The sequence below is a fragment of the Panthera pardus genome, unplaced genomic scaffold (assembly GCF_024362965.1).
Source record: "Panthera pardus isolate Hobbes unplaced genomic scaffold, ASM2436296v1 HiC_scaffold_17, whole genome shotgun sequence".
NCBI lineage: Eukaryota > Metazoa > Chordata > Mammalia > Carnivora > Felidae > Panthera > Panthera pardus.
In genome coordinates, this window is record NW_026526732.1 from 105,933,380 (window position 1) to 105,960,667 (window position 27,288).

The following is a 27,288-nucleotide window of genomic DNA, read 5'->3' on the forward strand; positions in this document are numbered from 1 at the left end:
ATCAAATACCATAACGAAGAGCATACCACATTCATTATGCACACTGTCTTTTTGTTGGCCAGTTTTGCATTGATATTACCTATTTTCTAAGAGATTTTTCTCAATTGTAGGACGAAATTAAAAGGTTTTCTGAATTTGTCAATACTTGATACTCTTCTTAAGTGAGGACACTTTTTCACTGGATTTCCTGGAATCGTTTTCAAAATCAGGAAGGTAAGTGAAGCTGGTGGAAAATAGATGCTACTATGTTAACATGCGTTTTATTTACTGGCTGATTAGGTAAAAGGAAGTAAAGGGCAGAAGAAGGAAGAAACACTGGAAACTTACACTTCATAGGTGGTCAGAAAAATTTGTAGTCTGATGAACCCTGCTCTACGTCATAGTTCTAACAGAAAATATGCAAAGTATGAAATTAAAAGAAGACATACAAAAGGGAAGTCGTGTCACATTCAGTAATTAAAAACCCAATTATCATAAGGTTATCAATTCTCCCTAAAATTGATGTAATAATGTAATGCAATAAAATAGGCCAACAAAAATAAGAATAAATAAATAAGAATGCAACTACACTGATTTATTTGCTTCACAGATAAAGAATAAGAAGTAGCAAATTAAATGGAGATAAGAAACATAAACAAATGGGAGATAAGAAATATAAGCAAATGAGAAGGAGCTAAAAAGGTTGGGAAGGATATAGTTATTCTTCATCTATTAAAATAATCAAAGATATTTAACTCTGACTGCAGTAACCAAAAACAACTTAAAAGATGATCAACAAAATTCACAAACCACTTCTTCATGCTGTATCTTTATTAATAATTTGGTTATCTAATCATTGCCAGTGCATGATCATAATCTGAAAAAAGTAAGCAATTAACTTCTATATCACAGAATTAAGTAAAAGTCACAAAGAATGACACAAATTAAAGGGCAAAAACTTATTCTTATTTCTCAAATGAAAGAGGTTACCCTAAGCAGAGTGAGTTCTGCTTATGCTAATTAAAATTTAAGGAATACACAATATTTTTAATTTGACATTCAGAATTTCCAAAAGTGTTATATAGAATTAGTACCTCAAACTCTATGAAACATAAATCAGAAGATACAGAAAAGTGATTTTTACTAAAGATTTAAGAATATAAGCAGGATTAAATATTTAACATATGCCCACTGTTTTAGCTTTGACTGCATCAACATTAGACCCGCACTTGAAAAATGAGATTTCCAACCTAATAAAAATGGTTTGCCCCATTCCTATAGTATTTATTGTTTTTAGAATATAAATGATAGTGTATAAGGAATAATCCAGAAGGAACTACATCAAATCATTAGATTTTCATTTTTATGACCAAATTAAGTTGTATAGTAACAAAAAACCTTTAAGTCCAAACTGAAAGGACCAACAGGAGAAAATCTCCTTAATATGAAATCAGTATGTACCTTCTGAGTGCCATCATATCAAAATCATGAAGGAAAACAACAATAACAGATATAACAGGACTATTTTGAAAGTTTCTAAGTCTATTCTCTCTCCCAAATATGCTCTTCTCCACATAACTATTGTCTCTCCAACCTGGACAAAGGGCCTTCCTATTGCCAACTATCCCTCCCCCATTTGGAAAAGGCAAAAGTAGGAAAAGAGAGGAAAAGTTACATACATTCATTTTCAGTGGCTACTCCTTTTCTTTCCTACTCCTTTCTTTTCTCCATCACAAGAATGTTAATGAGAGCCAAGTGAAGCAGAGTGGGAAAAACACTAAATAAATAACTCAGACATACCACACTGAAATGGACTGAAAATACCCCAACAATTTATAATAGTCACATTTTTCACACTAGTTACATGGATTTAAATATGATATTTGTGCTTTCAGTCCTAGGTTGAAGGGATTTTAGGATAAGAACTGCCAATAATGAGAGCTATAGTATCTATGACTCAAAAGACATCAGGCCTACTGAAGGAAGATCCTTCTCCCAAAGCTGCTAGACTCCTTGTGGCCACAGATGACATTATCAAGTAGACAATGAGTGCTTATCCAAAAAGCCAGGTCAGGAGATATCCCAGAAACCCAGGTTCTGGCACTCAAACTTTCCTGATTTAAATTATTTCTACAACTTGAGGGGTGCCTGTGTGGCTCAGTCGGTTAAGCATCTGATTTCAGCTTGGGTCATGATCTCACAGTTCATGAATTCAAGCCCTGAATCAGGTTCTGTGCTGACACTCAGAGCCTGGAGCCTGCTTTGGATTCTGGTCTCCCCCTCTCTCTGCCCCTCCCTAGCTTGCACTCTGTCTCTCTCTTAAAAATAAACATTAAAAAAAAATTTTTTTAAATAAATTATTTCTAACGATTTGAAATACTGTAGCAAGAACAAAATTTATTATTTCTCCTTAAGGGGAAAAATTAGAATTTAACTTCCCAGGTAAGTCCCAGGTGAACATTAACATAGTTTATATAATAATGTTTTGAATTTAAATTTATGGTGTAAAATATAGTATACAAATGGGGAAGAGAACACAAATAATTCAGTTAAAAACATAGGTAACAGTCTATAAGGTATCTACCAGATTCCGAAAAGTGGAAGGAGATTGGGGGAGGGCTGTAAGGAAAGAAATGTACTTTTCACAATAGCCACTTCTATATTCCTTGAATTTTGTTTCAACATGTATTATTTCAGTGATTTTTTTTTAAATAAAAAATTTGGTGTGCTCAGAAATAACAGTGCTACAAGTCATATTGTCCTAGGGCATTTAGAGAAAGATCTTAGTTGTATGAACACACATTACTAAATACACATCTTAACACATCTTTTCTAGCATTACCTGTACTGAACTCTTTCTTTAACTCAGTGAATATAGTCTCCATAGTAGGATTCAGAATATTATCAAAAATATTCCAAGTCACAGAACAAATTGTTCTTAATCAATGTGTATAATGTTGTACAATATGTAATAAAATATGATGTATGATAAGTGACTACACACAACTTTGACATTTTATCTACTGTTTTTATTGTAATTCCCAGAAAGGAAGTAGAGTTGTCTTCCATTTAGTATTCTGATACCTAATGTGTTTCAAATAGTGAAAGTAAATCAAACACAAAATTTTCTCCTGATACAAAGCCAGTTTCCTGAACTACTCTATCAAAGTCACCAATACGTCTTCTAAAACTTGAAAACATTGCTAAGGTTTATCTAAAAGAACAGTGTTCATAAAATAAATGATTCAAAAAAATTAAGGTCACATAAAATCACACTGCCATTTCCTGAATTAAAAAAATAATTCTTCTTATAAGAACAGTGGAGTATCAACAGATTTAAAAACAAAATCAGCATTCTTCCAGAAAAAAGATGTGATAAAGTTTTGTTCTGAGACAGCAAGAGAGAGTGCACAAGCGTGAGCAGGGAACAGGCAGAGAGAGAGGAAGACAGAGAATCAAGGTAAGGCTCGAACTCACAACCATGAGATCATGACCTGAGCTGAAATCAAGAGCCAGACACTTAATGGACTGAGCCACCCAGGCACCCCAAAAGCTGCGATATTTAAAAAAGCAAGAAATCACTAAGACTCATCCAAACTAGTCACAGATCACCATCTTATTCCCCATATTGCTAGTTTTTCTTTAAAAGTAACTTTTTAAAAAGATTTTAAATATACTTAAAGATTTAATGTCTACTTAACCATTTAATCAATGGAATATAGAAATAAAATAAGGGGCGCCTGGGTGGCTCAGTCGGTTGAGCGTCCGACTTCGGCTCAGGTCGTGATCTCACACTCCCTGAGTTCGAGCCCCGCATTGGGCTCTGTGCTGACAGCTCGGAGCCTGGAGCCTGGAGCCTGCTTCAGATTCTGTCTCCCTCTCTCTCTGTCCCTCCCCCACTCGCACTCTGTCTGCTCTCTCTCAAAAATGAATAAACGTTAAAAAAAAAAGAAATAAACATTTTTAATGAGAGGTAAGTTGTCAAACTGCCTAAGTTAAAAAAAAAAAAGGATTCAATGATTTTAACCTTTCTGTAAATGAGGAAAAAAAGGCTAGAAATTTAAGTCAAAATAAAGAAAAAATATCCAAAAGATTTTTAGTAACTTGTCAGCTTCCTGAAAATATTTAAGTGTTAATAACTTGTTTCCTTGTTCTTTATTATATAAAAAGTCTGAAACACTTTACCAAGCTCTGAGAACTCTTCAAAAGGGATCAAAATTTCATTTTACATTTAAAAAGGCAAGGAACAGCAATTCCTTTACCAGCACCTGAGACCTCTTCTGTGAATATATATATTTATTTTCTAAAGTAAAAATATGTAACAATATCATGTAATAAACTATAATACCATCGGTATAAAGCTCACAAGAAAGCTCTATCAAAGCTCACAAATTAACATCCATCCCTTATACACCAAACACTGTACAACTAATAAAAGTATTTCTGTTAACTTCTTTTAATACCTTATTTCACTGATACTTCTCTACTTTTCTTAAGAAAAACTAGCTATTATTAAAATTTTTTTTTACATTTATTTATTTTTGACAGAGAGAGAGAGAGAGAGAGCGCGCGCGCAGCAGTGGGGGAGGGGCAGAGAGAGAAGGAGACACAGAATCTGAAGCAAGCTCCAAGCTCCGAGCCCGATGTGGGGCTCGAACTCACAAACTGTGAGATCATGACCTGAGCCGAAAAGTCGGATGCTTAACCGACTGAATCACCCAGCTGCCCCAAGAAAAACTAGCTATTATTAAACCATTTCTAAAAGAAACTCTATGTAGTGAGTTTTTAGACTTTAAGGATACGCATTACAATCTATTAAGTGCATAACCATCTATCTGATGCTTACCAGAGGGGAAGGAAGTGGGGAGATGGGTGAAATAGGTGATGGGGATTAAGGAGTGCACTTGGCGTGATGAGCACAGGGTGATATATGGAAGAGTTGAATTACTATATTGTACATCTGAAACTAATATAACACTGTATGTTAACTAACTGGAATTAAAATAAGTACTTTTAAAAACTGCATCACCAACTAGATTTCCCTTACGTAAAGATGGGACAGATGTACTTTTCCTTATTCCTCCCACTAGATAAAATGTTAAAAACTCTAGACATTACATATTAAAAATAAATAGATAAAAATAATCTGGAGGCGCCTGGGTGGCTCACTAGATTAAGCATCAGACTCTTGATTTCAGCTCAGGTAAGATCTCACAGTTAGTGAGTTCAAGTCCCACACAGGGCTTTGTGCTGACAGCGCAGGAGCCTGCTTGGGGTTCTCTCTCTCCCCTCCCACACTCTCTCTCTAAAGCAATAAATAACTTAAAAATACAGATAAAAGTATTCTGAAAAGTGAAGAAAAGAAGACAGGTTAGCCAAGACAGCCCAGGTTCCTTAGAACCTGGTTAGTGAGTTCACAAGGTTTCTTTTTGCCTCATATATTCTAGACTAAATACTGGAGAAGCTGACAACCTGTTAATGCCAATGAGGCCGGGGGGGGGGGGGGGGGGGGGTGGGAAGGGACTCCAAGAAAAGCTGGGGTCTCTCCAACCAGAGGACCAAGAAAAGGGTAGCCTAGCAAGACAGAAAACTCCTAGCCGATAAAATCACTCTACTACAGTCAAATAACACAGGGGAAAAAAAACCCAAAAAACAAAACTGTAGCCCCCTCCCCACCCATGCCAGCCAAAGCTAAGCAGGGAACCTAGACTTCCACCCTCACCAGGCTATAACCAGACACCCCAATCACAACCACTACCCCACTCACCCAGCCAGGGTGGTATCAGAGAAGGCCAAGTGGAGAGCCAAGACTCCCTTCCCCACTGGAGAGGGCAGGGAACGAGTTTCCTCTCCTCCCACTGCCAGTGGAGGCCACAAGGCAATACTAATGAGGCACACCTGCCCTTCAGTCAAGGATTCAATGGAGGCCAAGTGGAGCCTGAACTCCTACCCGACCCAGTAGTAACCAGGAGCTCCTATCTCTCCAAGTGTCAATGGAGACAGAGTGGGAAACTGGACTGGAGGTAGCTCTTTTTTTTTTTTTTTTTTTTTTTCCCCAGCACAGGTTCTCTCTTTAAGAAAAATAAAGTTTCAATATAGATCCAAGGTCCTCAACCAACATTATGATTTTTTTCTGTATTTATACTGCCAATACTTCTACGAAGACTTGAACACAAATCCTCAACTTTTAATAACAAGTCTGACAAATGTCTGCTTTCTCCTTTCTCAGTATCTGAAACAACTTTCCAAAGGCATTTCATTTGAGCCCCCTCATCTTCTTAGAACTACCTTTTCCATTCCAAAGGACTTAAAAAATAAATAAAATAATAATAATAATAATTTCTTCCAGATCACTCTTCTAAATATAAGACTTTAGTTCCCCAGAAAAGACCTACCAAAATTAGTTTTACCCTAAGGAGCTAGAGCTTACACAAATCCTAACACACTAAAAGCTTTTTTACTGTCTAACTTCTCACACAGCTGGCCCACTTTTAAACAGACTTGATCTGTTCCACCACAACCAACACCAAGACTACAGATTTGGTTTAGGGAAACAGGCTAATCAGGCTAACTTCTTATCTCATATTTTCCCAATTACTTTCTTCTTTATTTTTGTCCTTCCTTAAAAACCACTGGCTTTTCTTAAAGAGAAATTAGAAAAGTTCTTATTTACCTATTTTATTATTAACATTTGATTTAACAGTAGCAGGTATAGTACAGGCACGGGGTGGGGGGGGGAAGGGAACCTATTTATTGACTAAATTAACAACATAGGTGATTTTCTTCTCTGATTTTCCCTTTATGAAAAGGAAGTTCCTGAGCAAAATATAACAAGATGAAATAATAAATCCATTTCATATCTACATGCAAAGTACAGACACTCAAAATCTAATTCCTACCAACAACTCAAACAGGTGGGATTCCCCACATTTACACAGTAAGAAATGCATGCTCTAGAGTGAAACATCTTTAAGGAAGAACATGCAGGAGGCATATGTATGGGTATGGGGGAGGTGGGGGTAGGAAGTCAAACAGAGGTCTATACATCCTGACTCCAAAGGCCACGTTCCTTTCCTAATGCCACGCTATCTTCTTGACATAGCTCTCGTAGAGGAGTTGGCAACCACATCTATCACAGTAAGTCTACTTTCTTCTAATATCAAGATCCTCCTCAAAAGGAATTCATTCCTTATCTCCTCTACACCTTTCTGGGTTTTTCTGACCAAATAACCTCAGAGAGGCTATCCTACAACATCCAAATTAAAGTATCAAATGCCATTTTCCACCTCCCATCACTCACTTTTTCTCTTTCAAAGCACTAATGACTATCGAAAATTATCATCTTATTCATTTATTTTTTTTTTACATTTGTCTGTTTTCCTCCCACCATTAAAAATAAATTCACAATGAGAAGGGAACTTACCTGTTTTATCCACTACCGTGTCCCTAGCATCTATAAAAAGTCCTAACACACAGAAAGAGCCTCAGTAAGAATTTGGACAAATGAACAGATCACAAACAGAAAAGAATACGATGGAGAGGCAGGGTACGTGGAGGCTATACTGCAGTACTGCCACTGATCTTACTAAAACATACCTCAAAAGAGAGTACCTGGGAAATTGGGTTTCTTAACAGAGATACTGAAGAGGCTCGTGATCTAAAAGGAACTGAAAACCCTGCTACACAAGTGCTGCAGAAAGAGACATGTGGTTGATGAAAACTACAGGCTTCAAATACAGCTGAGAAGTATCCCCTACTTGGTGCTAAAGTTGCTGCTAATCTTACTTGCAACAGAGAAAGAAAGCTCTTATTTTACTTAATTAAACATAACTCACTAGCTGGACTACGATCTGTATGAAAGCATGTATTCCTTGTGTTATGCCACCACGGAGATTGTAATGCTGTTACTACAATGTAAGCTATCCCATTCTTACTGATACGCTGGGCCTTCTACTTTCTTAACTTGTATAATTAAACCTTGTTTTTCAGCACAATTTCCAGGAATGGAGGCAGTAGGAGAACAAGAATGAAACTCTGATTTCATTTTATAAAGTTACCTACAGAAAACTGTACATGAGCATTGAGAGTCGGCTTCATTTTCTAAATATCTTATTATTTTTACATTTTTTGCATATTTTCATTCCCTCTTTAGTCTTTGAAATGCCCTCACATCAAATCTCAAGTTTAGTTTTGGGGGGAAAAAGTTTATTTGCATAAAATTTCATTCTGAGGAAGCAGTTTGATTTTTCTTTTCAAGAGTCAATTCTAAAGGTTATCAAAAGCACTTAATTTTGTCATTCTAACCTCTTTCAACTATGCTGATGCTACTGGAGAATTTCAACGGCTAAGATTCATATCACTTTGTCCTTAGATTCTTAAAAGCAGGGAATGTTACAAAATGTAATAACCAGCACCTACTACATAAAATACATTTCTCATCTAAAAACAGGCTGGTATTTGCCTGTCATAGAGCTACCTACTACCAAGCCCGTGGCCTACCGACTATCACCGGTATGATTTTGGGCATGAATAACATATTCCCTAATTTTCAAAGATGTCAGAATAAAGTGAGAAAATGGATGGGAACATGCAAAGTCTTAACATGAATAAAAGGTATTATGTCTATTAGCTATCCATTTGCTTCCACTCTCACTGGACCACTTTCACTACACTTTATAGCTTCAACTCTTTCCTCTTTAATAAAATCTTTCCTTCTCACTAAGATTAATCCATTAAAGCATTCTATCTTCCTTCTCCTGTCTCCAAAACCTGTGATTTCCCTAGTATCTTTCAAATAGTCTTAATACCTTTAAAAAAAATTTTTTTTTAATGTTTATTTATTTTTGAGAGAGTGAGAGAGAGACAGAACAGGATTGGGATGGGGCAGAGAGAGAGGGCGACACAGAATCCCAAGCAGGCTCCAAGCTCTGAGCTGTCAGCACAGAGCCCAACCTGGGGCTCAAACGCAAAAACCGTGAGATCGTGACCTGAGCTGAAGTCAAACACTTAACTGACTGAGCCACCCAAGCGCCTCAATTAGTCTTAATACCTTTAAATGACACTCAAAATGCACTGTACCACTGGCTTCAATCCATACTTTTGGCCTTAATTCCCATTATACACACTCCCATAGAAAAACTTGCATTCAGCCAAAATAGTCCATTATTTTTACCGCAAAACATTTTGTGCCTTTGACAGGCATAGAGCACACTAATTATTCATCTAACTTCCTATCTTTAAAGACCAACTCAAGTGTTACTTCCAAAATCTCTGAAAAATATTTTCTCCAAGATCCTTTAGCACCTATTATCTTTACGACATATCTGACACTCAGCCAAAAAGGCACAGCAATTTTTCCACCTATTTTCATGCTGTTACCTCCCCCAATAAAGTAAGTTGTGGGAACTCTTCTCACCACACCCCAAAATACTTCATAGTCAATCACTAAGCATTTATTTAATGGAGTATTTACTTTGTTTCATCTCAGTTACAGCAGAGTGCCAAATATCACAAATAACAACACTGACACTGAATCTCAAAGTTTACATGAACAAACAAATCAGACACTTGAGTCTAAGCTTTAGTCTAAAACACTGAAGTTGAGAATGTGGAAAGATCTGATAAACTATCAAGTTTCTTCCCAATTTTGGCTCAATTCTTAAACACTACAAATCCATAAGGAAAGAGTAGACTATTCAATATTTTTTAATGTGGAAAAAAATTTAATTAGTGCCTAAATCACAGCTGTACAAAAAATAAAGCAGTGCCTAAATCACAGCTGTACAAAAAATAAAGCAAGACTGATTAATGATTTATGCTGAAAATCAAAACTTTAAAACTAAAGAAAACTTAGAAGATTAATGTCTTTAAACCTTCCCTGCTCCCAAGTTATACTAAGACAAGTCACAAAAAGCACTTATGATGTGAATGCAAGCTGGTGCAGCCACTCTGGACACCGGTATGGAGGTTCCTCAAAAAAAACTAAAAATAGAACTACCCTACGACCCAGCAAATGCACTACTAGGTATTTATCCACAGGATACAGGTGTGCTGTTTCGAAGGGACACATGCACCCCCATGTTTACAGCAGCACTATCAACAATAGCCAAAGTATGGAAAGAGCCCAAATGTCCATTGATGGATGAATGGATAAAGACGTGATATATATATACATATATATGTATATATATACATATACATACACATATATATATATATACATACACACACACACACACACACACACACACATACAATGGAGCATTACTTAGCAATCAAAAAGAATAAAATTTTGCCATTTGCAACTACGTGGATGGAACTGGAGGGTATTATGCTAAGTGAAATTAGTCAGAGAAAGACAAATATATGACTTCACTCATATGAGGACTTTAAGAGACAAAACAGATGAACATAAGGGAAGGGAAATAAAAATAATATAAAAACAGGGAGGGGGACAAAACAGAAGAGACTCATAAATATGGAGAACAAACTGAGGGGTATTGGAGGGGTTGTGGGAGGGGGGGAATGGGCTAAGTGGGTAAAGGGCACTAAGGAAACTACTCCTGAAATCACTGTTGCACTATATGCTAATTTGGATGTAAAGTTAAAAAAAATTAAAATTAAATTCTCATTAAAAAAAAAAAAAAGAATCTACTCCTGAAATCATTGTTGCACTATATGCTAATTTGGATGTAAATTTTTAAAAAATTAAATAACAAAAAGATAAAGAAAATAAAAGCACTTATGAAAGAGAAAAAGACACATAAGCAGAAGGAAGACAAAGGCCTAGTATTCACAATATGGAATTCACAGTAAGAATTCACAGTATTTACATTAAGAAGTACTACAAATCAATGAGAATGAGCAAGAACTCAATGGAAAAATGGAGAGAAATATCTGAACAGGCTAGACACAGGAAAAGAAATTTAAGTGGCCAGTAAGTGTGAAAAGATATCTAACTTCCCTTGTAATCACAAATATGAAACACTGTAACATGTGGATACTACTATAGATCTATAAGATTAAAAAGAAAATAAAAGATCTGATGGTATCAAATGTTTATAAGAACATGGAAGAAAGGTACTCTTATACTACTGGTAGGAATTTAAATATAATGGTATAATTATTTAGTGAGAAACTGTACAATGTCTAAAACAGTGGAATATGGGCATACCCTACGATGCAGCAAATTCTCAGCAATGTATATAACCTACAAAAGGATATTCACCACAGCACTGTTCTCAATAGCTAAAAAAAAAAAAAAGAAAAAGAAAATAGCTCTAAATATTTATAAAATGTGGTAAAGACCTAGAATGGAATATTATGTAACTGTTAAAAAGGAATCTCTACTATAAAACTACACATGTATTCCTAAACATCTAACCTCCGGGGGTAGGGGGAATCACACACTAAAATACTACTGATTCTGTGAAATCAAACACACGAAAAATACCAGTGATTATGAAGGAAGGAAGGAAAGAAAAGAAAGGAAAAGAGAAAAGAAAGTAAAAAGAAAAAGGAAAAGGAAAAGGAAAAGAAGAAGAAGAAGAAGAAGAAGAAGAAAAAGAAAAAGAAAAAGAAAAAGAAAAAAAGAAAAAGAAAAAAAAGAGAAAGAGAAAAAGGAAAAGGAAAAGGAAAAGGAAAAGAAAAAGAGGAAGAAAAAGAAAAAGAAAAAGAAAAAGAGAAAAAAAGAAAAAGAAAGTAGGGTTTGGGGCATACCACTTTAAACCTATACAAGTTTGGAACCTGAGCACTAAAAATGAAAGTAAAAATAAATAACAATAACTGAAACCTTGGAAAGTGGGTAATAACTTAAGACTGCCCAAACAGTCATGACAAATGGATTCCTCTATAGCTATTAAAAATGCATTGTGGGGCGCCTGGGTGGCTCAGTCGGTTAAGCCTCCAACTTCAGCTCAGGTCACGATCTCGCGGTCTGTGAGTTCGAGCCCCGCGTCGGGCTCTGGGCTGATGGCTCAGAGCCTGGAGCCTGCTTCGGATTCTGTGTCTCCCTCTCTCTCTGCCCCTCTCCCGTTCATGCTCTGTCTCTGTCTCAAAAATAAATAAAACGTTAAAAAAAAAAAAAATGCATCGGGCGCCTATGGGTAGCTTAGTCACTTAAGTCTGACTCTTGGTTTCGGCTCAGGTCACGATATCTCATGTTCATGAGTTCAAGCCCCACGTTGGGCTTTGTGCTGACAGTATGGAACCCACTTGAGATTCTCTCCTCTCTCTCTGCCTCTGCCCAATAGCTGTCTCTTTCTCTCAAAATAAATAAATAAACTTAAAAAAAATTAATGCATAAAAACAACAGAGTAGATAGGTTGGTTTATGGGTACTAAGATGATGCAGAGACAAGAGGAGGTAAGTACCAGGAGTTAAAAGCTGTAACATTTTATGCTAGGACTGTTCAACTTTGAGAAAAATACCTAGGTAGATGATCACATTAACAAATAAGAAAGAAAGAAAGAAAGAAAGAAAGAAAGAAAGAAAGAAAGAAAGAAAGAAAGAAAGAAAGAAAAGAAAAGGTTTCATTTAAAAGCTAAAAGCACTCCTGTTTATGCAAGCAGCCAAGCTAAGAGCCTATCCCTTTCTCACTAAATGATACTTTTACACTCTTTATCACAGCTCCCTTTTACCTAGAAAATAAACCAACACGGCTTTCTCATTGTCCCGACATCATTCCTCTATTTACCAAAGAGTTATGAGCTAACTGCACAGTGTCATAAAAACACAATGTTATGTATCACATTGAAAGGCGTATTAAATTTTAAAAAGTCACAATATGACACAATAATTATGTCAATGTCTAAATCACACAAAATACTATTTGTTTATGCACAGATAAATATATATTAGAAGGATACATTTAATTTCAGAATATGGAGGTTGGGAGGAGAGGGAAATGATAAGAGGAGGTAACAAAAAACTCAATTTTATCTGTAATGTTCTATTATAAAAGTAACACTCTAAAGCAACAATGACAAAATGACAACATTCTATACCTAAGTTCATGGATCCTTGTTCTACATTCTTTGTAAAATATTTTTTAAATCAAGTAAAGATGAAATAACTGCAAAGAGACAATGAAATGAACAGTTTGTCACAAAACAAATTTAGTGTCTATAAAGTCTGTTTTCAACAGTCTGCAAAAATGATTTAACCTTCCAGCCCAACTGGAATATCAATGCCCTTCAATATAGCTATCTGAAACTATAACAGGGATGTGAATTTTAAAGCCTCAGTAGTTCTACCATCCACTTCATAGTCTCAGATTTACAAATAACATACATATCTTAAAGTAACAGTACATTAGGCGTAAAAGGCTTATTTACAGGTGGACAGTGAATTATAAATTACAACTTTCTCTTGAATCTTCACATCTGAAGTCAACTATCTTATTATCTACTGCTATTGACTGCCTCTGGCTAATTTTTCAATAAAAATTTAACTTTCGGGGTGCCTGGGTGGCTCAGTTGATTAAGCATCCGACTTCGGCTCAAGATCTCACGGTTCCAGCCCCACTTTGGGTAAGCCCAAGCTCCACTTCAGGTCAACTTGAGCCCCACTTTGGGCTCTGTGCTGACAGTGTGGAGCCTGCATGAGATTCTCTCTCTCAACCTTTCTCTCTGCCCCACACTCACTCATGCGCTCTCTCAAAAATAAACTTGAAAGAATTACAAAGGTAGTAAACAGAGCTCCCATATCCCCTTCATTGTTTCTCCTAATGTTGCATCTTGCATAACCATATTACACTTGTCAAAACTAAACCAATGACTTTATGAAGATTTCATCAGCTTTTTCACTAATACCCATTTTTTGTTCCAGATTCCAACCCAAGATACCATGATATATTTGATCACATGTCGTGTTAGACTCATCTAGTCAACATCAGTTTCTCAGCCTTTACTTGGTTTTCATGACCTTGAAATTTTCTTTAAGCGCTGGTCAGATATTTTGTAGTTTCTCTTCAATTTGGGTTTGATGCTTTGCCTCGTGCTTAGACTGGGATTATGGGTTTGGGGGAAGAGTAAGTATCACAGAGGTAAAGAGGATACATGATATCAACATATCACTGATGATATTAGCTTTTAACAGTTGGTTATGGTAGTATTTGCCAGTTTTCTCCACTGTAAAGTTACTATTTTTCTTTTCCACCTATTTTTCATTCCGGCCCATCCTACAGGATGTTTTTGAGGGGAGGGGATGGAGGGAAAGGAAGTATCTACAAATATTTGAAATAATTCTCTGAGATTTATTCCTTCTTTTCCATTCACTTATTTACTCAACCACTTATCTATATCAGCATGGGCTTACGTATATTTATGCTCCTCTTTGGGTAATTATCAAGTATTAAGTTATTCTGTTGCTTAAATTAGTCCAGCTCTGGACACTGGAAGCTGAGCCTGGAAAGTTTTTAGATTGGCTGCTTTCACATGGGCCATCATTTTGTGGGGGGTTTTTTGAGCACTTCTCTACCTTCTGGCACTACATACAAGATGGTCTGGGGTCATCATGTATTTTCCTTGCTCCAGCCCTAGAATCAGCTATTTGTCTAAGGAGCCCTGCTTCTTTTATTGGAGAATAAGATTTAGAAAGCGAAATCTGGTAACTGGGGATAGTTGCTGCTACTGGTATGTCACTGTTTCTAGGCCCTCTCAGTGGAAACAGCTGAGAAATATATGGACGTGCATTAACCCAAGTGTTAACACACACATAGTTTCTGTATGCGTTGATACATATTTTAAACTGAACATGAGTTCATATTTATGTCTCCCATTCTAATTTGTTATCCTGTGGTTACTTTTTAATCCCAGATTATGCTTCCCTCCATTATTTAGCATACTCAAACTGCATCCTCCATTCTCAGGCAGTGCATTAAACTCAAGTTCTAGTGTTCATTGTCATGAAACAAGAAAGTAAAATATATTTCAAAATGGAGTCCTATGATAGTCATCTCCACTACTGGGACAATACATCAGCACACAATTAAGAGAACTATACAGGGGCGCCTGGGTGGCTCAGTCGGTTGAACATCCAAGTCTCAATTTTGGCTCAGGTCATGATCCCAGGGTCACAGGATTAATCCATTCTAAGCGTGGAACCTGCTTGGGATTCTTTTCTCTCTCTCTCTCTCTCTCTCTCTCTCTCTCTCTCTCTCTCTTTCTCCGCCCTCCTCCCTCCCTCCTCTGCCCCTCTCTCCAGATCGTGCTTTCTAAAATAAATAAAATGAAAAAAAAATTTTTAAAGCTATATTAATACTTAACATTTCATGTACTTTTCTTTAGTGTTCTATTACTTCAACATACTTTCTCTAAAAAGCCACTTTCCTGGTGCAGCCACTCTGGAAAACAATACAGAGGTTCCTCAAAAAACTAAAAATAGAACTACCCTATGACCCAGCAATTGCACTACTAGGCATTTAACCACGGGATACAGGTGTGCTGTTTTGAAGGGGCACATTCACCCCAATGTTTATAGCAGCACTATCAACAATAACCAAAGTATGGAAAGAGCCCAAATGTCCATCAATGGATGAATGGATAAAGAAGATATGCGTACACACACACACACACACACACACACACACACACGCACACAATGGAGTATTACTCAGCAACCAAAAACAATGAAATCTTGCCATTTGCAACTACGTGGATGGAACTAAAGGGTATTATGCTAAGCAAAATTAATCAGTTGGAGAAAGACAAATATCATATGACTTCACTCATGTGAGGACTTTAAGACACAGAACAGATGAACACAAGGGAAGGGAAGCAAAAATAATATAAAAACAGGGAGCGGGACAAAACATAACAGACTCTTCAATATGGAGAACAAACAGAGGCTTACTCTGTTGAGGGAAGGGGGAATGAGGGAAGGGGGGATGGGCTAAATGGGTAAGGGGCACTAAGGAATCTACTCCTGAAATCATTGTTACACTATATGCTAACTTTGATGTAAATTTAAAAAAATGTTTTTAATTAAAAAAAAAAAAAAAGCCACTTTCCTTTTTTTAAAGAGACACAGAGAAAGAGAGAGAGGTGAGAGAGCAATGTCATGGCTTACCATATACTGACTATAAATATGCCATTTTAAGGATAAGAAAACAGATAAATTATGTGGTTTGAACTACATCAAATGACCAGCAAGGGACAAATCTAGAACTTGACCATATTTAAATCCATTTATTCTATTCAATTACCAAGGTATCTGCATTACACTCCATTTTAGGTTATAAGAAATAAGTCAATTTATTAAACAAAAAAATAAAAACAAAAGCAATCTTCCCCTATTACAAGTTCAAATCCCTACTATAGCCTTTCTCAGTTGTTTCAAGAGATAAAATGTATTTAGGTAGCATATAGTTAGTTCACCTTCTCTGAAATCAATTAGCATTACAGTATGAGTTCATATTTAGACGTAAAACCACAACTGAATACAAACCTATTCAGGGAACAAATATTATCTAAATATCCACAGTGTGCAGGTATTCGTAACAATTACTATATAAGGTGGACAAAAAAAATGAGACACATTCTAGCCTTCCCAGAAGAACTCAGAATCAATCTAAAGAGGCCAGTAGTAAGTAAGCATAAGAAAACTAATAGAGGTACCAAGGCAATTAGAAGTGAAGCATAAATATACAGATATTCTTTACTTTTTTTTTTCCTTCCCTAAACTAGTGAGAACTCTGTCTGCAAAAGACTTAAGAATCTTGATTGTTCCCTGGGGGAAGTGACTGAATATTCACTAACAAAGGGATATTTGGTAGTTAGTTGGAAACACTCCTACTTTGATCAGTAACTGCTGCAGGGCTGACACTTAAAATAGGAACCTAAGATATTTGCAAAGGGGCTGCAAAATCAACAAGATACAATTAGACTTAAGTAAATGATCCTGGATTTCAGTTCAGATTCTCAATCTTAGCTAGCCAACATTGGGTAAACCATTTAACCTCTCATCTGTAATGTCACCATATTTAAAAATGGGGTCATCACCCACCCTACTTACTTTATAAGGCTTGAAGGCTCAAATGAGAATGTACACAGCAAAACTACCTTGTAAATTACAAAGTGCTACCCTAACACAAAGTACTATTTATTTTTATAAAAAGACAGGTAAATAGATACATATATACATACATAAACACATGTGCACATACATACACATAGTGTTATTATCCACCAAGGCACCAAACAACTGTAGAGTAAAAATTCACTTTCAACATTTTAGTTTTTAAAATACATGTATTTCTTAAAGTTAAAGATCAAATCCTATGAGGCAACAGCTAAAAATTTAGGTGAGAGTACTTACCTTAACAAAATTATCAGGAAACATTCCTCTTCTCCCATTTAATTCTCCTTCTAGCCATCCTTCCTCCTGCAGTTTTTTCACATTCCTGATGATTTCACCAACTCGAATAGTTAATTCATCATCATGTACAGCATCATAGTCATACTCCACGATATAGTCAACTAAAAAAAGAAAAATAAACGTCTAAAATTTAATTCATGAAATATAATTAACCATATTAATAAACTTAAAATTAAGGAACCTGTTTAACGACAACATTACAAAGATAGCATCAAGGCTTCCTTCAATGATTTTAAATATTTGGCTACATCTGCAAATTTCTCAAATGCCTTAGTATAAAGTACAGTACAAATTTTAAGTAGAAGCCTGAATACAATGTATAATTCATATCATCAGGTGTTCTTATGGTCAGATGTATACATTGTTTGCAATAGACAATCTCTAGAGTGGTCCCTATGACACCCGCCCAATCTCTTGATATTCGTGTCCTTGTGCAATTCCCTCTCCTTGACTGTGGACATGACTTATGACTGACTTCTAACCAACAGAATATGACAAAGATGATGGATTGTATATAATGATGTAAGATTACAATGTCTATCTTGCTAGGAATCTCTCACCCTTGCTGGCTTTGAAGATGCAAGCTGTTTTGCTATGAGCTGACCTATGGAGAAACTGATGAAGGTCTCTGGCTAACAGCCAGCAAAAAACTGAGGCTATCAGTCCCAGAGCCTAGAGAGAACTAAATGATGCCAACAACCAGGTGAGCTTGGAAGCAGATCCTCCCCCAGTAGAGAACCCAGACCTGGCCAACACCTTGATGGCAGCCTTGCAGAGTACCTAATTAGTCACTCCCAGACTTACTGAAACACAAAAATTGTGAGATCATAGATGTGTATTGTTTTAAGCTGCTAAGTTTATGGCAATATTGTTACTAAACAATAGAAAATGAATACACCCTTAAGTAAAGATTAATAAGGATCTATTTTACCACCTTTAAGTATAGAATTTTAGATTACAGGACATCATATATGCATACTATTAATATTTTACAGGGTTCAATACAAGAAAAGCTATAACAGATTGCATATTCAAGATGATAGACTAGCTATACCTCCGTTCATCTTTTTCTCCTACTACGATTTTTAAAAAGCACACACACACACACACACACACACACAGAGCTACAACCAAAAAAAAGCGGTGGGGGAAGGATTATGGGCAGACACTGATTCCCTCCTCCTTTTTCCCTTCTTATTGAACCCTGATTTTGATCAGGTATTTTGAGATCCTGTACTTTCACAAATGAGGTTTCTCTCAGTACCAGGGGTTAAGTCTTTACTAGTTTTAGACCAGTACTTTTCAAATACTAATGTACAATCAAGTCATCTTGTTGACTTGCAGAGATTATCTGGTTGACTCCTACTTAAATGCAGATTCTGAAAAGGCCCCAGTATCAAATGCTGCTGGTCAAAGAGGCAAAGGTCTAAAGATAAGTTTATTTAATTTCTTTCTCTCTCTCTCTCTCTCTCTCTCTCTCTCTCTCTCTCTCTCACACACACACACACACACACACACACACACACACACAGACTGTTTTTCAAATACACATGTGACAGATGGACTCTAACCAGTAAGATATGAGCAGGGGTTCTGGGAAAGTTTTATCCAACCTTAAAAACAAAACACAAGGAAAAATAAGTCCTTCTGAAGACTTTGGATGTTCGTCAATGAGAATGTAATGCCCAAAACTGCCATAACTATTTAAGACAAGAAAAAGAGCAAGAGATTGTCTCAATCCCTTCTTAAGAAAAAGTTTAGGATGAAAGAGAAAAAAAAAAAGAAAATGACCTGGATCTTTGCTAGAACAATCAAACTGCCAAATTAACCAACCCCTATGCTACAACACCTTTAGTTTTCTTGTTATAGCAGGGTTTTTTTTAACTGTTAAGAAAAAATTTTTTTAATTTAATTTTTTTTTTGAGAGAGAGAGACAGAGCACGAGCAGGGGAGGGGCAGGGAGAGTGGGAGTTACAGAATCCGAAGCAGGCTCCCTAAGAACTGTCAGCACAGAGCCTGACGAGGGGCTCGAACCCACGAACGATGAGATCATGACCTGAGCCCAAGTGGGATGCTCAACTGACTGAACCACCCAGGTGCCCCAACTGTTAAGTAAATTTCAGATGGGATTTCTATTTACAGCTGAAAACATCCCAACCTGAGAAGAAAGCCAGAAAGAAATTTTTCAAACTTATGAAAATGGATCCATAACTAACAAAGCCACGAACAGAAACTTTCCAGAGAACTTCAGGAAACTATAACTGAGATACCACACTGCCCTGCAGAATCCCATAAAGGCTAAAAATTCAGAAAAGGAAAGCTCATGAGAAACGCAGAAATGAAAATAGGGAATTATCTTTACATGGAAGAGCTAACACCCACTGTCAACAACAAAAGCTCTAAGACAATAATGCTAAGTAGGCAGGCATTTTTCTCTGAAGACCAAAAACTAAAGGATTAATCTCCATCCTCCAACTCCGTCCCCCCCCCCCCCCCCCACACATACAGTTTGGGGAAACTAGTAAAGCTCCTATAGATGAATGCTCATTCTTAGAGAAAGGACTACTGATTCCCAGAATTTAGGTCTCCACAGCAAAGCTCAGCTCCCTGCCTGATAATTCTAAACTAAAGCTGTAAGTCCTACCTACATAAATAGTCCCCCCAGCTTGTTATTTATTATTTATTCATAAATATGAACAAATAATAGTTAATTGTGAAAAACCATAATAAAATGAAAAATTACTCCTGGATGAAACATATACCCACCTCCCCCCTTTCAACTCTCCAAAACAATTTAGTCCTAAAGTCATTAGGTATAGAAGAGTACAGTGGGAGAAAGGGGGAAAAGCCTGGGTGGGGGGTGTCTGGTATGAGAATCAAAGACCAAAAAATGTAAAAAAGTAAAAGGTATCCAAAACTGGGGTAGGGGTAGAGGCAGGGCCAGAATATGGTAAGGAGAGCATCCACATAAGGGGATTTTCCTAGTATAGCATATCAGCACTCTAAAGCAAGGTGAGGAGGGCATCTATACAAAGGCAACTTGACAAGGTGTATCAGAGCCCAAGCACAGTGGAGAGGGCATCCAAGCTGAGGAGTAGTTTGGTGAGGGATATCAAAGGCCAAATGGTATTGGAGATGGGGGGCGGGAGGGCAGATTTCCATGCAGAGGTGTAGAAGGGTAAAGCAACCTAAAATGAAGACTAACAGCCCAAGCAGAACAGGGTGTCCATGCAAGGGTGAGGGTGAAGAGTGACAGCAGGGATGAACACTGGCTAAATCCAGGGGACTGATTAAATAAGTAAATATATTAAGGATAATGGAAGTCAAGTTTCTCTATCTCAGAGAAGGGAATTGCAAACATAAGGGAGAAAAAGCTAGGTTCAATCCTGTAATGCTAAATGAGAAATATCACCATGTACTTATGGTTTCCAATACACAAACACACACATGAAACACATACACATAAACACACCAGCTGTCCTTTTAAAAAACCAGCAAAGTCCAATAGCAATGCGCAACCTAATGCACAGATCCTGTAAACACCACTTTCTCTTAAAAAGAACTAGGAATCCTTGGGAAGACAGGCAATTCCGCCTCTGAAGCAGGAAAAGTACAAGATAAGCCAGAAGTACAGTATTGTGCCACAAAGCAAGGAAGTTAAAGAAAGATAAGGTGATGCCAAAGGACAGAAAGAATATCAAAAAGGCTCTTATTGGCCAAACCAGGACAATCTGAGCATCAGAATAAACAATGACAGTAACAGAACATATCCAGTTGAATAAAGAAACCAGAGTCCATACATATATAAATAAATGTTAACTATTTAAGTCTATGGTTGGATTGTGATTAAGTAGATCCTGGTTTGTAGAAAATACACACTAAAATATTCAGGATAAAGGCATCAGTCAGGGAGAAATTTTTTGTACTGTACTTATTTCTACAACTTATCATTTCAAAATAAAAAAATTTAAACATGTACAAGTTTGTATCCTCAAGAGATGTAACAAAGTTCATAAAGTCAGCACCAAATGCTATGAAAAAAAATGAGGAAATAAAAAAGGTTTGGAAATTTGTGTCTTTCAGCATGTCTCATTAATTTTTAAGTTTATTTTTTTATTTTTGAGAAAGAGAGCAAGTGGGGGAGGGGCAGAGAACAAGGGAGATAGAATCCCAAGCAGGCTTCACACTGTCAGCACAGAGCCCAATGCATGCGGGGCTCAAACTCAGGAACCCTGAGATCATGACCTGAGCTGAAACCAAGAGTTGGATGCTCAATGGACTGAGCCACCCAGATGCCCCATTAATTTTTTTTTTTTTTCTTTTGGAGAAGTGAAGACAAAATCCAAGGAAGTTTTCCAGAAAAGGTGAAGCAAAAAGACATAAGGAAAATATAAAAAATAAAAGACAGATGATCAATCCAGACAATTCAACATCCAAATAACAGTTCTAGAAAAAAAGACAGAAAATAGAGAACTGACAATGAAATAATACAAGAAAATACTCCAAAGCTTAAACGAAACAAATCTGCAAAAATAAAGAGATTTGTGAAAATCCAGCACAATAACAAAAAGTAAGTACTCACATCTAAACGAAATTTCATAACAAAGATAAAAAATATCCTAGAAGGGTGTCTGAAAGGAAACAGAGTTAGTCTACAAAAGAATGAGAATCATCAGAAGACTTCTCATTAAGGACACCAGATTCTACAGGAAAAATAAAAAGGCAAGGCCACTTAAGTATTAAAGGAAAATGAATCCCACGGTCAGCCAAATCAGCAGACAAGGGTGTTACATTTTCACACAGGCAAGGAAAAGGAAATTAACTCCTACATATAACCTTACATGATGTTATCCAGTAAAATTAAAAAAAAAAAAAAAAAAGGAAACAAAAGAGAAGAAGACATGAAATCCAAGAAATAGTGGAGCCAATCCCAGAGAGTAAGAAAAGTGCTAAGATAGCAACCGTGCAACAAATCTAAGGAACAGTCTAGACTAAGCAGGAGACAAAAAGTTCTAGGAGGTATTTCAGAGCAAGAAGGAATGAGGAACAGACTGTGTATTAATTAACTACATTTTTAAAACCTAATAATGCACGTGGTAATCACTAAGATAATAAGTATAAAATGCCAAACAAAAAATAGTGGACTTGCAGTTTCGGCTCCAACATGTGAAAAACTTGGATGGTATCACTCCCACCCTTACAACCAGAAAAAAGCTAAGCAAACTGAAAGTCAGTGGCTTTTCTTGGGCCCACCATAGAACTGAGGACACAAGGCAAACTGCCGGCTCAAGATACGGAGAGGCAACGCCAAGAACTACTGGATCACCTCACACAAACAACTGGAACCATAAACTGATAGGAACATTATATGAGTTTCCCAGGGCTGTCATAACAATCACAAGCTAGGTGACTTAAAACAATAGAAGTTTATTCTTTCACATTTCTAGCTCTGGAGGCCAGAGTACAAAATCAAGTTATCAACAGGGTTGGATCTTTCTGAAGACTCAGAGAAAGAATTGCTTCACACTTGTGTCTTGGCTTCTGGAGGCTGCCAGAAATCTCTGGCATTCCTTAGCTTGCATAATTCCAACCTCTGCCTCCATCTGCACATGACCTTGCCCTTCTGTGTGTCTCAAATCTCCCTCCTCTAACTCTTAATAAGAACACCACTCACTGGATTTATGGTCAATCCTAAATCCAAGACCATACAACCTTAAGATCCTTAGTTATGTCTGCAAAGACTTCATTGCCAAATAATGCCACATTATTGTACCAGGGCTTAGAACCTGGACATATCATTTTGGAGGCAAAAAGTTAATCCACTACAAACACTTAAATGGTATTTTTCCCCTGCTTTATTTTTTATTTATTTTTAAAATTTAAATCCAAGTTAGTTAACATATAGTATAATAATATCAGGAATAAATTTTAGTGATTCATTACATACATACAACACTCAATGCTCATCCTAACAAGTGTCCTCCTTAACGCCCCCCCCAACACCCCACCAGCAACCATCAGTTTGTTCTGTATTTTAGAGTCTCTGTATTCTCTGTATTCTCCCTCTCTGTTGTTACATTATTTTGCTTTCCTTCTCTTTTGTTCATGTTTTGTATGTTAAATTCCACATGAGTAAAGTCATCTACTTGTCTTTCTATGATTTATTTCACTTAGCATAACACATCCCAGTTCCATCCACATTGTTGTAAATGGCAAAATTTCATTTTTTTTTTGATCGCCAAGTAATATTCCATTGTGTGTGTGTGTGTGTGTGTGTGTGTGTGTGTGTGTGCATCTTTTTATCCATTCATCAGTCAACGGACTTAAATGGTATTTTTGAGAAAACTTCTGGGAACCACAGTCTTAGGGGAGTCACCCATTTTTGTGGTGTTTACTTCCAGGAACATCACCAGATTCTTAGAGTGAAGAGCCCATAAAGATCTCCTTGTGTTTCCAGCAAGGAAGGTCAAAGAAGTCAGTGTGAAACAGAAAACAGAGCATTCACCCTAACAAAGACTTAATCTCCACAGAAAAGACTTTATCCACCTGTGGAAAGGTCATGTCTCTGATTCTGGTCCCCTCTTAACCTTTCTGTCTCACAGGAGGGATGGGGGGAGGGACCTAAGACAGACCTATCAAGATCACAGTCCCAGGCCACAAACCCACAAAAAGTATGAGATTTAATTATAAGATTATAGGATGCTTTCTCTCCTCTACACCTTACCACCACACCAGGGGGGCTCCAATACAGAAAGTTAATTACTGCTGAGTTACTGCCTGGTGCAGATTCCATCTGAGGAGTTGTTAGGAAAGCACAAAGACAGCCAGGGAGACAAAAATGGACACTAAAGAAATAAGCCTCTGGTACCTATACCTACAGCAAATATTAAACACAATACAACTCTAGGACAGATTAATTTAAAATCTCACACTAATGATCTGTTTATCTCAGTTCCTATTTCCTAACATATAATGTCAAACTTTCAACAAAAAATTATACATCATGCTTTTAAAAGGCAAGAAAAAACAAAGACAAAGCAAGCATCAGAGCCAGACTCAAATATAACACTTCTTTTGGAATCAAATAGGGAATTTAAAATAACTATGATTAATAATGTTAAGGATGATAATGGGGGGAAGGGGGGGGGGACAAGAAGCAAGAACAGATGGGAAAAGTAAGCAGACGGAAATTCTAAAATCAAAAGGAAATGAAAAAACTAAAAATCACTAACAGAAATAAAGGATGCCAGGTAGCATGTCACTGCTCCAGGAAATGAGGGGTCAGTGCTACAAGGGAAAAGTGGGCACCATGGCAACTGTGGTGTCTTGGAGGGGATCCACAATGGCAACCCATAAGCAGGAAGTTCTAAGCAAAGGTAGGATAGGTAGGATACACTGGCAGCAGCCACTGAGATGCTGGCCAGCGGGCTGGCAACCTAAACTGAAGGGACAAGTGGCATGCTCAGCATCCACACCCCTGAGCCCTTGCCTCAGTTTCCTGAACTTCAGGCTCCCTTCCACTGGACCTCCATGCCCAGGGTCAGCAACTTTTTCAAACCTCTCCTCCCCTATCCTTGCCTCCTTCAGCCCCTGGAGCTCCGTGAGAAGCAGGGACTGGAAACTTCCAGCACTGAGATATGGCCCTGAGGGGTTGACAGGCAGCAAAAAGAAGGTCCCCAATGCCCAGGAGAGAATTATATTGGGGGAAGGGGACCAGACAAAGGGACACAAGCTCTCTGTACCTCTCCCCACCTCTTCCCTCTGCCACTGCCCGTTCTGTGCAAGTAGCCCTCCTAAGCACCAGGGCCGTGGAAATATCCTGGTAATCACCACTAATGGAAGCTGCTGGCACTGCCATCTAGGCCTCAGAGAAAGCAGTCAGCTTTATCCTGAAATGGTATGCACAGCACAGAGGCAGAAGTGCTCCCAGGGCTCCTGACAGCCCCACAGCAAGGGCAACAGGCAGAGGGGCACTCCTTGCCCCAACTCAAAGATGCCACCTCCAATGAACGAGAGCTTTCTGTCAGAGCTGCATCGGTGTTGTATTGTTTGATTTCATGGGCTCTGTTTCAGCCTTGAAGATCAACAAAATTAAAAGAGCAACACTGAATGAACTGATGGAGTATGTTTCAACTAACTGTGAAGTAATTTGTTGAATCAGTGTATTGTGACAAAAGTAAAAATGATCACCGCTAACATCTTCTATACTCTTCCTCCAAGTGATAATCTAGATTTTGATCCAGAAAAGGATGAACTTGAGGCCTCTTGGCTTCACATACAATTGGTGTCTGCCTTAAGATTTTTGGAGTTCTAGCCTAGCATTACAAAGTGATGTATTGGCCAGAAATTTGTAAAACAGTTCCTGAGCTTTTCAACAGTGAAGATACCTAACAGAATAGGACTTCCTGAAGACTGTTCTACACTGAATTTATCGGAAATTTCTTGGATTATGAGCATTCATAAGAAAACAAATTAACAACATTTTCCTCAGGTTTATGTATGATACACATTTCAAGGGTGTTGCTGAACTCCTTAAAATATTAGTAGTATTATGAATGGCTTTAGGCGATTACCACTGAAAACAGAACATATTTCTAATGATGGCTCTTATTCTTAACCACACTGCAAAAGGATTAGCTTTGTCTCATACTCAGCTAGCCTACTGTGTTGTATACTTTCTGAAGAAAAGATACAACACTAACATAACCAGTGATTATAGGATTGCTGAAATTCTGGCCAAAAGCATGCAGTCGGAAAGAGGTAATGTTTTTAGAAGAAACTGAAGAAATCTTAGATGTCACTGAACCAACACAGTTCAAAAGAAGTGAAGAGCCCTTTGTAAGCAGATATCCAAGTATGTACCCAGTTCCCAGTTTTAGGTTGGAGAAAGGGTACCATACTGTTGTAATAATGAATACATTCTTAGTTTGAGGAAAATATTAACAAAATGCTGACAATTGCATTTTGCAGTTTGTAAAAAATCTCCAATGAACACTGGAATTCGACAACTGTAGCATTCGTATACAACATGCTGAAAACCCTAATGGACATAAAAATGCTTTTCAACAACCTTACTAGCTCCGAAGATGAAAGACAAAAAGAGAAAAAAAAAGAAACTGGAACACAAAGAATTGTGGGGAATATTTACAGGAGCTAAAGCTAAAGAAAGCTTGAGAAAAGCAGAACAGTGTTTACAACATACAAAGTATTCTCAGTAACACAAGTGACAAATTAAAAACAGAAAAGAGAAGAAAGGAAAATTAAAAAGCCTACCATCACCATTGGACAGGCACAGTTTTATACACCATTTTGAAATATGTAAAAATTTTGAAACAAAATAAACCTCATCAGTATAATTAAAAGGCCAGGGTTTTTTTCCCAGCAAATGTAAATGAAAAAAATTTGTGGACTAAACATAGCTCTGTGCTACGTCACAGTACATTGTAACCTTTGTCTAATCACTGATTTATTGTGTCACTTCTCAAGTTATGAGATAATTACGAGAGTGGTAAGAATTGTGATGAATTTTATTGTGTTGCACATAGATACAGTGGTGTGCTCTGTATATTTCTCCTTTTTATTTTTTTTCTTGATTTTTTATTTTATTTATTTATTTATTTTTTTAATATATGAAATTTATTGTCAAATTGGTTTCCATACAACACCCAGTGCTCATCCCAAAAGGTGCCCTCCTCAATACCCATCACCCACCCTCCCCTCCCTCCCACCCCCCATCAACCCTCAGTTTGTTCTCAGTTTTTAACAGTCTCTTATGCTTTGGCTCTCTCCCACTCTAACCTCTTTTTTTTTTTTTTCCTTCCCCTCCCCCATGGGTTTCTGTTACGTTTCTCAGGATCCACATAAGAGTGAAACCATATGGTATCTGTCTTTCTCTGTATGGCTTATTTCACTTAGCATCACACTCTCCAGTTC

At 37.2% G+C, this 27,288-nt stretch overlaps 1 protein-coding gene and 1 pseudogene across 1 annotated transcript in view; one reads left to right on the forward strand and one right to left on the reverse strand.

Moving 5' to 3' along the window:
* CD2AP (CD2 associated protein) overlaps positions 1–27,288 on the reverse strand; it is a 140,154-nt gene that overhangs the window by 85,174 nt on the left and 27,692 nt on the right. Inside the window, exon 2 of the mRNA XM_019457359.2 lies at positions 17,296–17,456. Coding sequence (XP_019312904.1) covers positions 17,296–17,456 — 161 coding nt within the window. The remainder of the gene's footprint in view (positions 1–17,295; positions 17,457–27,288) is intronic.
* Positions 25,379–26,512, forward strand: LOC109271716 (serine/threonine-protein phosphatase 2A 56 kDa regulatory subunit alpha isoform-like; annotated as a pseudogene).